General features: G+C 37.2%; 1 protein-coding gene and 1 long non-coding RNA gene across 4 annotated transcripts in view; one reads left to right on the top strand and one right to left on the bottom strand.

The window, feature by feature from the left end:
* Positions 1 to 15429, top strand: part of LOC128085322 (uncharacterized) — a 55418-nt gene that overhangs the window by 12264 nt on the left and 27725 nt on the right. The gene's annotated exons all lie outside the window — the stretch shown is intronic.
* FSHB (follicle stimulating hormone subunit beta) lies at positions 13400 to 14229 on the bottom strand. Its single transcript, XM_052692504.1, has 2 exons — positions 14071 to 14229; positions 13400 to 13636 (listed from the first exon to the last, which is right to left on the bottom strand). Exons 1-2 carry the CDS (start codon positions 14227 to 14229, stop codon positions 13400 to 13402), a joined length of 396 nt encoding a protein of 131 aa, XP_052548464.1.

Here is a 15429-nt window from a genome sequence, read left to right as displayed (position 1 = left end):
ACATTGGCAGTAATTAGTATGCAAGAATAATTCCTTTAAGTTCAGGAATCTTTGATAACTGAAGCATATTTACACCAGGTTATGGTTTGGCTTGCCAAATTCTTTATCTCCTTTTAGTCTTCAAAAATGTCACTAAAGCTCTTGAAAGAAGAACTCAAATGCTCTTGAGATGTGTAAAATAAGACCCATTCAGCTTAAGTTGTCACCTAAGTGAAACCTCTTTCTTCCAGTGACAGGGACTTGATTCTCTTGGAGGTTCTGAGTTCTATCTGAGCAGTAAATTGGATGATTCATGATACGTGTGCCGAAACAGCACTGACAAGTTTTTCTACGCATGGTAGTTAAAATATGGGATATTATTATCTCGTGTCTCCTGTAGCAACAGGAGTAATATTTACACAGCAGTGCATAATTCATGGAATAATGTGTTTCTTTTGCAGTTGGTGGCAGAAAGAAAAATGGTTTGAGAAGGGCAAATTCTCTGTGCGACAAACATCTTAGATATTTTCAAAGGCAATAAGTAATAGTAGCCCATTTACTTTTTATCTTTATCAGTACTTTCAGGCACAGTGTTACACAAGCCAAAGTCCCCTTTTCTATTCTTTTAAATATAGCAGCATTTTGAGAAGTAATGTTTGCACTAATAAAATAACATGGAGAAAACAGAAAACCTAGCCAAGTCTACATCTACAGGATTGTTTTTCTTCTGATTGCCATTATGCAGTTTTGAAAGTTAAGACTCAAGATATATTATGAATTTTACTGCTTGTTAAACATGAGGGATTCAAACTCAACCTTCTGTTGGACGTTTCCCTCTGGCACAGACAGTGCAAGTATGCTTGTCAGAAGTGAAAACATAGGTGGTTAAAATGGTAAGACCTCATAAGTAGAAATGTGCCATTCGTCCTTTTTTTCATGGGAATCACTTTTTAACAATGCGTTGGTGTTTAGCTTAAATCCCAGCCCACAATTCAGCTGTCCAATTGTCAGTGCTTTTCATTCCTTCTTTACAATGCAAGTAAGGGTAGATTTAGGTGTAGAGACATTTATGACTCTCTGTGCTAACAAACAAGTAAATTCCAAACTTTTAACAGATAGGTTATCTTTATTCGTTTAAGCATCTTGTGATTTATCAATTTTTATGTTGATTTCAGTTCTTTTATTAATATTTCTTAAGGACTGGCTACAAGACTGCAGCCCAGGGCAGAATTCCAGTAGTCAGGTGTAAGCTGAAGCATTTTTCAAACTGAGTTGTTCTAGATTTGTAGCAACATAAATATGATTAAACTACAGCCATCAGCATTTAAATTTCATCCTTTGCTAAAGAATATCTTTTTTGCAGTCTCTGTTAAGCTTCCTTTACCTCTGATCAGTTCAGAAGGTCTTCAAAGCTATCCTATTTTCACGCTGTTGTCTTGAATGGTTGTTTTACATCAGTATTTTGTTGATACTCAAATACTGTAGAGGATCAACCACTCTCATGGAGCCAACATTTCTATCATTTCATGATAGGATCTCCTGTAACAGTTGAGTGGTGTAAATTCACTAGGGGATGCTGCAGTTACACAGCTTTTCTTTAAAGTTTTCTTGCTGATGATCATACAAGCATATCTGCAGTTCCGAGAAGCATAAAAATGAAAGCATTACCATTAGAGTAGCAGGCAGGAGGGCTGTTAATCAACTGCGTGTCTCATTAAAGAGAACTGGAAAGTATTCCTCTGCTGAGGCTTGATCCAGAGCCCATTGAAGTCAGCAGGTAGCTTTGAGTTAGATGGGGCCTGCAGTGTTTCGGATGAAATAACTATACAGCAGGAAATGTCGTGGCTGTTTGTTTTAATAGATTCTTTCATCACTTGATCTTAGGGAAAGATGTAGATTGTTAGCTGGGTTTTTCTAGTGTTTTTTACTTGGAGGTCTGAGACTCCTCTGGCATAGGAAGTTTTAATGCACGCTGTACAGCTGATTCTGGGACTCCGTGCGCTGTTGTACAGGACAAGAATTAAAAAATACCAAACAGCTCTGATGCCAATCTATTTTACTTAAAAATACTGAGGATAAAACTAGATAAATGGGCAGAAGACTTAGAATGCCCGAAGAAAACCTAGGTGATCTTGTTTATCTTCTGAGATGTTACAGTTCATAGGATCTTCCTCTTTCTGTAGGATTTCATCTCTGCATGCATCCTTTGAGACTGCTTTCCTACCAGTGCCTCTGGGAAGATAATCTTGATGCACTTCTGATTTATCTTCAGTAATGCCCTGGGGTCTTTTCATACTGTTTTACTGCAGAGACAGCATGCATCATCTGCACTTCCAATAAGTTTCAAAGAATTTATTTGACTCTCAAGAGAGCGCTGAAATTACACTGAGGTGTGGGTTGTTGTTTTTTGTTTGTTTGTTTGTTTGTTTGTTTTGTTTTGTTTTTTACTTTGCCTAATTGGCTGCTTTGACTAATTGCACAGAGCTGACTGCCCATTTTGGTGCTGCACTAGCTTTTAGTACCTGAATGTTAACCTTGCATCCTTTATGGCCAGTCAGCTTGACTTAAAAAACACTGCTTCAGCTAGGGGATTGTCTTTGGTAGGGACTGAGTTGACTTCAATGCTCAAGATGTAATGGCACCAGTCCTGCAGTAACAGCCTCTCATACCTCAAGAACTGTTCACATCATGTATCTACAAAGTGAATGCTTCATGTTTCCTAGAAGAAAAAATGGTAGTTTTCACCGTTCTGCATTTTCATTCCTTTTGTTTATTTTGTTACATTACTTTCAAGTGCAGAAATTACGATTTCTTTTCTGCATGCTGACTATTTCCAGATGACTCAGGGAGGATTGAATCGTCCCTGTAAATAAGCAATCAAGAGAGCAAGCAGCAGTGCCCAGTATTTCTCCAGCTGAGTGTGGTGGAGTGCCATCTTGTGGGATTGTTATCACATTACTTACATTCTCTAGATTTAAATGGGGAGCTTCTGTGGGTTTGGTGAGTGCTATCCCTTTTGCCACAGAGGGATACCTGCACATTTGTCTTGTCATAAAAGCTAGATTAAACTACCAAGTGCTGAAGTAGTGCTGAGAGGAATTAATTGTAAATGACTTTTTAAAATATATAGGAGGTCTCAAAGAGACAATACTGTTGATAAACGTGTGAAATGTGTATATTCATGTATGTACTGACCCAGCAAAGGAAAATTTCAAAGAGAGATATGAAGAAGAGTCAGAAAGAATGTATATACATGCTCACAGAATATACGTGTGTGTATGTATATGTGTATTCAAAGAATATATGCATATGTATTTTGCCACTGAATGTGCTTCAGCTATGTTCAGTTAGTTAAAGTCTCTCTTTTTAATTAAGCAGTTCAGCATCACTTCAAGTTTATACGTGGGAATGATCATATGAAGAAAACTTCATATTTATATCTGTGCTTAGTGGTGCCAGAAAGATGAGGACATGCAATATCATTTATATAGAAAGTTTATCAGGTCCCAGAGATAACTAAAACATTTAGATAAATGTCAGTGTCATAAATGTAATGCTAGTCCTATATGATCTAGAAAAGTGCATACAAATCCTGTGGGTGATGCTTCAGGAATAAATCCCCACTCAGTTGCTTTTAAGTCTTGTACTTCAATTTCAAGAACCCATTTGTGATTTTGTCTCATTTTCAGAAAATAATTATGCGTTTAAGAAGCAGGAAATCTTACAGGGTAGGCAGAATTTCAGAGCCTGCCTTGAGGAAAATGATGCACAGACTCTCAGCTTGTTCTGGTGAGATGCCTGAGGACATATTTGTATTCTAAAAAGTAAATCAGATTATAATTTAGATAGCTAATACTAGGTTAGGATTGCTTACAATGTGTTAATGTGAATTATTTTGGAAACTCAGGTGTTCACTGGGAAAATCTGTCTGACCTTGGTTTGCCAATGAATTTTACTTTAGTGCAGATGCCACATAAAGTTCATACTCATCTGAGCAAAGAAGAATATTACTTGAAATCAAAACGCAATGCTCAACAAATGCCAAAGGCTGTCTGAGCTGAAGAGTTGAAAGGGAAAATTACTTTGTGTTCACATTGAAAGCAGACCCTGTGAGTTTCATTACTCATATGAGCATTTTTTTCTTGTCACAGTTTCTCTTTTCTTGCTAGAACAGCAGTAAAATAGCCTAAGTGTGCTATGCAGTAGAAGTTTGAAAATATCAGTGGTGGCTTCTTTATATAGTTTATTTACCTCTTTCTGATCTGGAGGGATTTACTCACATCAGACACAGACTCATACATAGGGTATAAGGTCACCAGTGTGGAAGATAAAATGCAAATTTGAATAGCTTGTGTATTTTCCTCTTTCCCTAGCAGTGAGGATGAGTTAGCAATGTTTTTATTCCTATTCTCTCAGTGTTCTTGCTGAATTCTCTCTGGTAAACATATGAGAAATCTGACTACCATATCAATAGCACTTGAGCACTGAATGTCTCATCTAAACTATTCAATTTCAGAAGTATGACTGACCACTTGAAGTACGGTATATTCTAGATAATAGTTGCAGATAACCATTCATGATTCATCTGCTCTCTGTACAAACTGAACCTGAAACCCATACAAGCAAAATTGTTATCAACATCAACTTGGAAGTAATTTAGAATTATTGCATGGATGAAAACATTAGGAATGAACTGAGGTAAACAGGGAATTTTATCCTAGAATGGATGTAGTTTGCCAGGAGAGTGTAGGAGATTTTAGGCAGCAGAGTCATTTTATGGCACAAAATTCCCGATGTGTGAACGATCTTGATTCAGTATTTTCTGCACAGCAGTTTGCTTAACAATGTTGGAGCCATATAATAAGGATTTGTGTAATAATGTTCCAAGACAGGAAGGGATTTCCCAGCATAACTGCCTGTTTTCAAAGCCTGGCAGATCTACATTAACTGGTTTTGTTTAGTAGCAGAGTTACTGTTTGACATCTACATCTTCTTGTTCCCTTTTCTTTTCATGGGCAGTAAGCTTTTATTTTGTATTCAGACCAAGTATATGGATACAGTTTTAATAAATTGGCATAGTATATTAATATTACCAGTTGAATAATTATACAAACTGTTTCTATGCAGCTTTGCTAGAGTTAGATACAAGAAGGTCCTAAAATTCTCTTTCTGATTGCCATATCCATGGCCAGGTCACTTTTTCTGTTTTGAAGTTAGTGGAGCTGAACGTGAAATACAGAATTGCTTATTTCTTTTAGACAGCACACTGACATGTCAATAAAAAAGAAGAACCTTTTTTATACTATTAATATTATCTAGCCTGAGTTGTGGCAAATAGCCTGAAATAATATGGCAGAAATTAACACGAGAGTGACATTAAAAGGAAATTTTCTAATTTGAGATCTGACACTATTCCAGTCTTCAAAGTGTTACTGAATATTTAATAAATCAGACATCTACTCAAAGAACATGGACTGAATTATTTAAGGGCATCTCACACCCCTGAGTATTTAACTCCTTTAGCACTGAAGATCATAATTGAGGCTTAGTTATTCTGATGCAGTGCTGTTTGTTCCCAAGCTTGCTCTTATTCTATATTATTTTTGATTACTAAAGCAATATCAGTCTAGAAACTACAAGCCAAACTAAGTGGATGTTCTTCAAATGCTATGTAAGAATACTCTATAATTCCTCTAGCTCTCATGATTCTCTTAAAGCATGCTCTGGGAAAAAAATTCCATGAGCCTGTAAGACCGTTCCGTACGGCACATTTTCCATTACTACAGTGCTTGTTCTCAGAGGCAGTGTTTGATGCTTACGTTGTGGTGAGCTGAATCTTTGTCACACTGCTGCATATTTATTATCTCTAATGAATGTAACATCTGGTCAGTGGTGCTTGACAGAAGAGTTTCTGCTCACAGCCTATAGAGAAGGGTAATAATTAGATGACTTAGAGACTAGTGGCCTGTCTACTTGTTTTTTCTCTTCACGGTTAAAAACATTTATTTACTGTTACTTAAAGTAATTTTGAAGATGAGTGTCTTATTTGGAAAACAGGAGAAAAATTGATTTGGTTTTTGAGGTAACTTCTTTGAAATGAGTAGAACTGATTTGCACAAGTTAAGAATGGGATCTTCAAAGATCATTTCATTGGTCTAAGGTGAGAACCTATGCTCCTCTTCTAGTCTGTACAAAAAAGAGGAGGAAAGAAGATTGCTTCCAAAAGGTAATTCAGCTGGCCTTAAATGTCTGTCTTGGGCACTTGTGGAGAAGGATTCATCTCATCCTCTCTCTCTGCTTTTTCTGTAAGATTGACAAGCTTAAATATAATTTATCATGGAATCATAGAATGGTTTGTGCTGGAGAGGACCTTTGAGGGTCACTGGCCCAACTCCCTTGCAATGAACAGACACACCTACAGCTTGATGAGGCCCTCAGAGCCATGTCCAGCCTGCCCCTGAATGTCTTCAAGGATGGGACACTCGCCACATCTCTGGGCAACCTGTTCCAATGCCTCACTACCCTCACCATAAGAAAACAAACAAACAAACAAACAAAAACCCACAACTTTTTTCCTATATCCAATCTAAATCTCCCTTCTTTTAGTTTGAAGTAGTTTCCCCTTGTCCTATCACAACAGACCCTGCTAAGGAGTCTGTCCTCTTCTTTCTTACAGCTTCCCTTTAGACACTGAAATGTGGCTAGAGATGCATGTTCTCAGGTAATGTGTATTTCTTATCGCTGCATAAGAGAGTTAAGTGACTGGATGATAATAAGCTGAATAATTTTCTAGACTCCTATTTCCCTACTAGGTGATATTAAAGATGCTACAGAGTGCTTTGGGTAGTAGAGTGTTTCCATGAGGAAGATCACAATGATCATATGTATCTTTATCTTATCATCGTGTTTCTGCTTAAAATTTTGGTACGTGTAGGTTGATTAGGATAAATTGAAATAAGTTTGAGGATAATGGGTTATTGCTGTATGGAAGCAACACAAAATAACTTTGATGGTGTTAAAATATACAGTAGTCAGTGTGACTAACGTATAAATTGGTGTTTATTGGTATTTGCATGAATATATGCCTTAAAATCGTAGAAGCACAGAATTGTTTGAGTTGGAAAGGATCCTTAAAGGTCATCTAGTCCAACTCCTCTGCAGTGAATGGGGACACCTACAGTTCGGGTGCTCAGAGCCCCATCCACCCTGACCCTGACTGTCTCCAGGGACGGGGCACCTACCACCTCTATGGGCAACCTGTGTCAGTGTCTCACTACTCTTACGGTAAAAAAAAAACACCCTTTTCCCTATATTCCATTTAAATCTCTTTTACTTGGAAACCATTTCCCCTGGTCCTGTCACAACAGGGCTGGCTGAAGAGTCTATCCCCTTCTTTCTTACCAACCCTTTTACACTGAAAGGCCACCATCAGATCTCCCTGGAGCTTTCTCTTCTCCAGGCTGAAGCAGTATTTCTGCAGTACTCCCCAGATCAGTCCAGAACATTTTAAGTGTTTGAACTCCAACCCTGGAGGAGCAGGGCACCTTCTATTTATCAGCGTGGTTCTTACCCATACTGGACAGCACACTGCCCATAAAAAAGCTTTGCTTCATTATTCCAAAGGCTCAGTCTTATGTTGAGCTTAAATGGAGTGACAGTCTTCCATTTATTGCACACACTGACAGATACTGATTAGATTGTGCATAGATAGGAATTGGTTTCAGTATGCTTTTACGTTGTCCCTGAACTAAGCATCACAGCATAAAGTGGTTTCGAGTTCCCGACATAATAATCCAAGCATGTGAACACATCCAGCTACTCGTAGATCAGGATCTGCTTGTCTTAGGGATAGATTGCATAAACAAGGCCAAAGTGGTAAAGTTGTATGCATTCGCACAGATGATGGAAATCAGCCTCCTATTTAAAGCATTAGATCACACATGATTGAGCATTGTAATGAAGATTCAGTTATTTATTCTAAAAGGAGAAATCTTGAAGAAGAAATGTATGCTTTCATTTAAAGCATTACATTGCATGTGATTGAGAATTGTTATGACTATTCAGTTATTTATTCTAAAAGGAGAAATCTTACCTTGAAGAAGAAATTTATCTGTTTGGCAGACTTGTCTTTGGTACCACTTGGAAGTGGGGATAGGGTTAATTTTAAGCTGTCTTTATTTTTTCTTAATTACCAGGCTGGCTGAAATTAGACCGTGCTTTTGTGCTATATGGAATCATTCTGTTCATGTTCTTAAAGGCTGGTTGGAGAAGGCAGTGCTGCCGGGGCGTAGAGCCTTTAACCATTTGCCTCACTGACAAAAGTTTTGACAGTGTCTGAACCAAAAGTTTTCTTTCTTGAATCTTGACGTTTTTCTTCGTTATCATCGTGTTTTGACTCGGAATTTCCACAGTTCACAAAACCAAGGTCTGTCAATATTGTATTATGAGGGAAGGGGATGATGAAAGCTGATATCATGTTGGAATGACACTTTAAGTACATAGAGCAGGATTTTTGAAATTCTTCAAATATATTTCTACAAGCTATTGGAATACCTTATGTCTTGAATGTTATAGGAAAGAAAACCAGTGGTTAATGATTGTAAAGCAGAGCTAGTTAATTCTGTCTCCTCCCCACCTACGCATATTAATACACTGACATTTGATTTCTTGTAAGTTATGTCTTTTCTCTAACCCTGCTGCTTTGTTTGCTATATTTCCCAGACTGCAACCTTGTGAGCTGCTGTAATGTCTATCAGTATAAGTCATATTGAAAGACCAAGGCTTTGATAGCTTATGTTAATAACATAAATTGAAGAGAAACATGAGATACACAGAAGAAAAAAAAAAACTATAGATCCTATTGCTTGAGAGGAGGGAAACAACTAATCTCAAGGCTACCATCTCCAAATGAATTTTTCAGACTAACTGCTCAACTCTTTTCTTTCTATCTCTCTCTCTCTCTCTCTCTTTTTTTTTTTTAATTTTCAACCATGCTGTTAGATATTTGTATTCTTAATGAAAATAAAGTGTGTAGCTAAAAGTTTTTTGTATTTACAAAGCAAAATGTGCTTGTTGAGGTGTGAGGATGAAGGAGGAATATGGCATAGTAATACCTCTCTCACTTGTCTTTACTTTTCCCATTTGAATAGCCTTAGTGTAGCCTCAACCTCGCGTGTACAAGCCCACATTGTAACATTTCTGCTTTTTACCTGTTATTTGTACTTGGTTCTCTCTCGTGTTAGATTTGTTGAAGGATTTGTTGATGTCTGATAAGTTCTTGTGGCTCAGTTGGGTTAATACCAGATGACAACATTCATTTATTTTTTTTCACTTCTGGCAAGAAATATTGTGAGCTCCATTATATGCTAAAATTATTCAGACAAGTGACGATTTGTTTTGAACTGGGATGATTTACAGTACTTAGGCTGGGAATAATAGCTGAGTGTTAACAACAGTGGAATGGTACTGCTGTGCTGATGCTTTATTAACTGTGAGGAACTTGTATTTCTTTGTTCTGTAAAACCAGGGCGTGCTTTCCACCTTAAAGGCAGTTGAGATTAAATAGTCTTTTCAATTAGCAGGACTATGAATACTGCTGCAGCACTTCATGTTCCCATCTCGTCTGCAGATGCACAACAGGCACAGACACTTGTAAGATCAAGGTCAAACTGCCTGCATTATAAATAATAGAAAATATTAATTCACTCATAGATGCGGAGGCAGAGATGAATAATCTTTATTTGCAGTTTATCTGTACATCTGAGTATTTGAAGGACTCAATTAACGACAACACAAAGAATCCTACATCATGTCCTTCTCAAAGGTCTTTAAGGAACAGTTCTGTGCTGTGTACTACATGCTCTCTGTGTTCATCGAGGGGGATAGTTTCCAGGTTTCCTACTTTCATGGTGATGCAAGAAAAGAGATAATTTTATGTAAGAGAGTAAATGAATAGTATAAGAGTGAAGAGAAGTTATTCCATTTTAGATTTTACTATCCCAGGGCATGAGATTTCTCTAGAAAGTTAGGTTCTGTAAGTTGGTCACTAAAATCTGACACGTGAGAAGGTCTTTTTGCAGGGCCTACCTTTAAAGGTAGAATGACTGTGAGGTTTTTTAAAAGCTCAGTTGAAGCTGAAAACTGCTTACCTATTGATTTCATTGGAAAGGGTTAGTCCATAGTGAGAACTTTTGGATATCTCCTGAATCTCTTAGGAATGTGTCTAAAAGCTTTCCTGCCAACTTATTACTTAGCAGTATATCAAACTGAGACTTACACTTCATGATACAGTTGCTATCTATTCATCATGATAGAACTAGGCAAGGATTGTACTACCTTTTAAATAAATTTCTTAAATAATAACTCAAATCTACTTTGAACCTCAAACTGCACTTAATTTTTGGAAAAATACTGATGGAAAATTAAATTTAATTATTCCATTGTTAGGAATTAAATGCAAAGTGAGCTTTGATAAGATATAGCCTGAGCCTGTCAGACTTTTTAAGGTAGCTGAAGATATCTTCGAGTCATGCCAGCCTTTTGCAAGAATCACTGAATGAAACTGCTGGTACTGAAATGTTTGCAATTCAAACAGCAAATAATTCTTGACTTGTTGTGGAATGGATTTCATTTCAGAGGAAAATATCAATGCTAGTTTCGTATAAGTAGAGGTATGCACTCTGAGCTCACTAATGTTAAAAAAAAGAGTTTTCAAGTGGGACTTGCATGTTTTATAAGCTTCTTAAGTGAGTGTCTGGAAGCTTGAAGTGATGCAGGATTAGGAGATTTTTTTTTGCTAGCTTTCTGTTATTGACGTATACTATTTTGACTGCGTTTGTTATAGTCTTAGCACTGAGATTCTGATTAGATTCCTTTGCAAAATGACTCAAGTTAATTTGTGCAAGATGTGGACACAGCTTTAGAGAAGTTCTAATCCTTATCATTTAATAAAATATTGATAATAACCTTTATTCTGATTCACACTTCTGGCTATTAAAGCTATTTCATGTTTCATCATAACCTTATTGAATTAGGCTAAAACATCTGTTTGATGTGATTTGGCTGTATTTAGGTAATGTTTAGATGTTATTTAGGTAATGTCCATACAGCCTATGTGAGGTACTGGTTGCATGAAAAAAATGAGGAAGGTGTGCAGATGTGATTTCAAGCGTAATGAAGTGGAAGTGAAGGACTCTATGTTTTTTAACTGGCTTATAAAGACAGACATACATTATATAATTACAATAAAATTATTTTTATTTTTCCAAAATGTACAACAGATAGTACAGATGCTTACAGATGTACTTTGAGAACACATACTTTTCCTACTTTTTGGTGCAAGCTACTCTGTTTCACAGTTTTTATTCAGAATTCCTTCATCCAGAATTGAATAATTCCCGACGTGAGCAACATGCTTGGATTTAGCCGAAGGTCAACTCTTGTTTGAAATGACAGGCAATTTCATTTACCTGTTTCTTTACCACTTTTAAAATTTCACTGCACCAAAGTCAATGTCCATGATGATACATCTTATAAATAAAATAAAGAACGCTCATATCTTACAGTAAAAAAAATTACAAATGAAATAAATTAAAATATCTATACAAAGAGTGATCCACACCAACAGACAAATACCCTTCAGATAAACATTTCTGTAAGGATCTCAAAAGCAGACATGACAGCTGGTCAAGTAATACAAAAATAGTATTGGAAAGTACCTCAAGAAGTGAACTTCCACATTCCCTACATCATGACAGGTTACCATTGCTGCTGTTATTCCCAATAGGCCTACATGATCTTAAAGTTCTTGTTCTTTCTGTCACTACTGCACAGATACCCCTCTGTCTTCTTTCTTTCCCCCACCTCCTTGACAATTTATTTCTAAATAAATAAGACAGTGGCTGTCTTTTCCTTTTGGGAGATCTGCTAATGACGTTCATTGTTCTGTTTGCTCTAAGCATGGCAAACTGACTGTTCTTTTTGTTACAGTCTTCAAGCATGTAAATGGTTCCACTTTTTTTCCCCCAGATCTTTCCACCCCTAAGAAAAACAACTACACCTGGAAAAAAAAACAAACAAAAAAACAATCCTTTTTCTATTAAGACACATTATTTAGGCCTCCGTTAGTTCTATTCTGTGGACTTTCTCCAATTACTCAGTGCCTTGAAGTTCAGTGTCCAGAACTGGAAATAACATCTTGGTTGAGGTCCTCAGAAGGTTGAACAGAATAGTGGAAGTAGGTTGTATCTTGTTGGCTCTACCCTGTACCCTGTATCAGCTTTTCCATAGTAGTATGGTATTGTTAACTGATTCCCTGCTTGTATAGCTTCCAAATCTTCTGTGCAGAACTGCTGCTGAACCGGTTGCTCTTCATTGTGTATTTGTGTAGATGGCTGTTTCAGTAGACTGAATTCTGTAGTTTTCAGACCAGAGATAATTCTCCATTCTGATTCAGTCCCGTTCTTTCCCATTCATTTTGGTCACTGCAGAATTAGGTTGCTGCAGAGCTGTACAAACTTCTGTTCTCAGAGGCACTACTGCAGACTACTTGCAATGTATGTTCTGACTCCAGATTTGCCCTGCCAGGGTCCGGTTTCTCTAAATTCTCTAGATTTATCCCCGTTTCATTTGTGAGTCTCCTCTAATAAAATAATTCTTATGTTTTGTTGCATAATGAGAGAAAATCCACAAATTTCAGATTTGTGGCAATATTTCACAATTTTTGGGGGTTGACAGCTCAATAGTGAGTTAGCCAGGCATTAACTGGATAGCCTTCGTGTCATTTGTTATTGTGACATTGAGCCAGAGCTAGCAAGCCTTAATGAGAAAGCAGAAGAGTTTGGTCACTTTCAACATTTGAAAATAGGTTTTTGGCTCTTAAATAAACATGCTGTTACTGTTTACAGAGCGTAATAACTGCATGAAGTATTTTGCTGAAAGAAGTCAGAATATCAGCTAAAAGAGGTTTCCAGTCTAACTGGAATTTAGACGGTAAGGACATGGATGTTGCTTGTAATTAAAATCAGTGCTGCAAGGCTTTTTAAAATAAGTGAGTTCTGAGGAGAGATGGAAATGAGCGCCTCATAAAGTTTTTAAAAGCATAGGATAGTATGGAATAAGCTAAGTGAACTAAGCTGTGGAAATGAAACATAAAGAATAAAGATGGAACAAAGAAGAGTGGGCAAGACAGAATCTGCATCCTATACATTCGTGAAAATGACTTTAAGGGAAACAATGGGAAAAGTAGAGAAGGGCTGAAGAGACGTTTAATCAGTAGCTCTCCATTTTAGCCTTAAAAATTTTTGTTTCAAGCTTGGCAGTTTCTCAGTAGCCTTGTCTGTTAACTCAGCCTCAGCCTGTGCAATTCCCTTATCTACTTAGAAGTGAAAATTTAAAGCCAAGCTGCCATATCAAGTACCCTTCACTGATTGCTTCCGTTGTGACTAAAGGAGCAGTAGGATGGCCCCAGTCCCCTCACAGTGCAGTCGGTGCTGTCAGTGTCACAGGTCTCACAGTGGCACGCTGTAGCTACTGGGTATGAGTAAAAAGATTCAGGGTGGTCACCGCAGCCAGGGATCTTCACTGTTTCATACACAACCTCCTTGAAGGTACATATTTGCTGAACAGATGAGACCGGTGGATATTTGTAGACTGGATCCTGAAAATTGTGAGAAAGAAATACTTATTTTGAAATTTGTTAAGGAGAAGAATGCCACATTTTCACAAATTAGATAAAAAACCTGATGTGAAACCTAATAAAATAGTGGGGAAAATCCCCCTAAAATCAAAAGTATCTGGATCTATGGATCTATATATTTCTTCTTTCAAGAGAACTGGCCAATGGCTTCATTTTTCAAACTCAACAGAAAGCAGTGATCCAGAGGATCATACTTCCAGCTCTAGTTATACAATGTGACTGTAATGTATGCAGCCAAATAAAGATCCAAATGTGCATCTAATTTCTTATCAAACAACAGAGCAGTTATTCGGCCCTTTGTTTCACAAGGCTAATCTTGCTCATGTCCATTATAAACTGGACAAACAGCTTGTTCATACCTCACTTGAATACTTAGTTAAGCTCATGACTCTCACCCTTGTGAAACAGTATCCTGAGCACCACGTGGCATTCACCGTAATGCAGAGTTCACATTCTTCTCTTTCCACTGCTATAGTAATATTGGTGAGTTCACAGCTATAGCAACAGATTGCTTTCCAGCAAAATAAAAGCACGTAACAGTTGAGCGTCTTCATCCTGTGCACAAAGCAGAAAGTGTATTTGTACTGTCAAAATGTATAATTATTGTTTACAGGAAGTATTAATAGCAGAGATAAATTAAGTCTTTACGTTACAATCAAGTGTTTCTATTGTAGCAAACCTTCAGCAACAGCTCTGATCAGTGAGAACAGAGGGAAAAGTCATTAAGTCGATCTCTCTGTGTATGTATAGGTTTTCCTAAGCAACTGAAATCGTATATCAGCAATCCTTGCAGAGCAATAGCAGCTGAGCAACATACCACTTTCAATGAAATATTTTCTCTAAGTTTCTGTATAGAGAATGTGTCCTGTTTTTCAGGAGAAAGAAAAAGAAACAAGGGGAAAAAAGAGAGCAAAGGGTAACCTGATTTTAAAAAGAAATTAATTGTATACAGCGTTTGCAATTCGAAAAAAATATTTCCAGATCAGAATCTGATGAACACTCACCTGTATTCAGTAGAATACTGTGCCTTCCTGATAATAGCTGTAGTGAGAAGAAAGCCCCAAGCTTATCTTTTTATACTAAATCGTGTGTAATGTATACCCAGAGGATTTGCTGTGCGTTAATGGAGCAAGCATTAGTTTGGTACTTGGTGAAAGGGGATTAGTGTTCAGTCAGACAGTGAGATCATGTCTTGTTAAGAGGAGAGAGAAAAATCAAAACAGATTTAGGAAGTGATGGTGAAGGTCACTGTCGCAATGTCATTTTATAAGTTTCCCTGGATTTTATTCACTGGCATTTAGAGATAGCTGAGCCGTTCTATAATTTGGAATCAGACTGAGAAATCTATTTTTGTAAAAGTTTTCTTTTTCAGGTGTTTTAATTGTGTTTTATGTCAATCCCAAACCGATGTGCTGGAGTGCAAGCTGGCCCTCTGTTAACTCACAGCAGAGATGTTACCAGAGTGTTTTTTTGGTTAATGAGAATGTTCCTGATTTTTTCAGTGTACCAGTCTTAACTGCTTTTCTCTTGAATTAGGTTCGAGTGACTTTACTCAGCGGGCTGCAAAATGTTCTTGTTTATTTATCAGTAGTCTGTGAAGGCTACTATTCTGAGTTCTGAGTTGGGTGACCCAACTTTTCTTTACCATCTAAAATACAATTGTGGCTCATCAAAGTTCAGATTTCTATCCCACTATGTGCAGTTCTTTTCTGTCACGTGGCCTTTTTTTAATTTTCTTTTTAACTTCGTTAAGG

The sequence above is a fragment of the Tympanuchus pallidicinctus genome, unplaced genomic scaffold (genome assembly GCF_026119805.1).
Source record: "Tympanuchus pallidicinctus isolate F22 unplaced genomic scaffold, pur_lepc_1.0 scaffold3, whole genome shotgun sequence".
Classification (NCBI taxonomy): Eukaryota; Metazoa; Chordata; class Aves; order Galliformes; family Phasianidae; genus Tympanuchus; species Tympanuchus pallidicinctus.
Note: the sequence above shows the minus strand (reverse complement) of the source record. Positions and strands in the feature narration are given on the sequence as shown.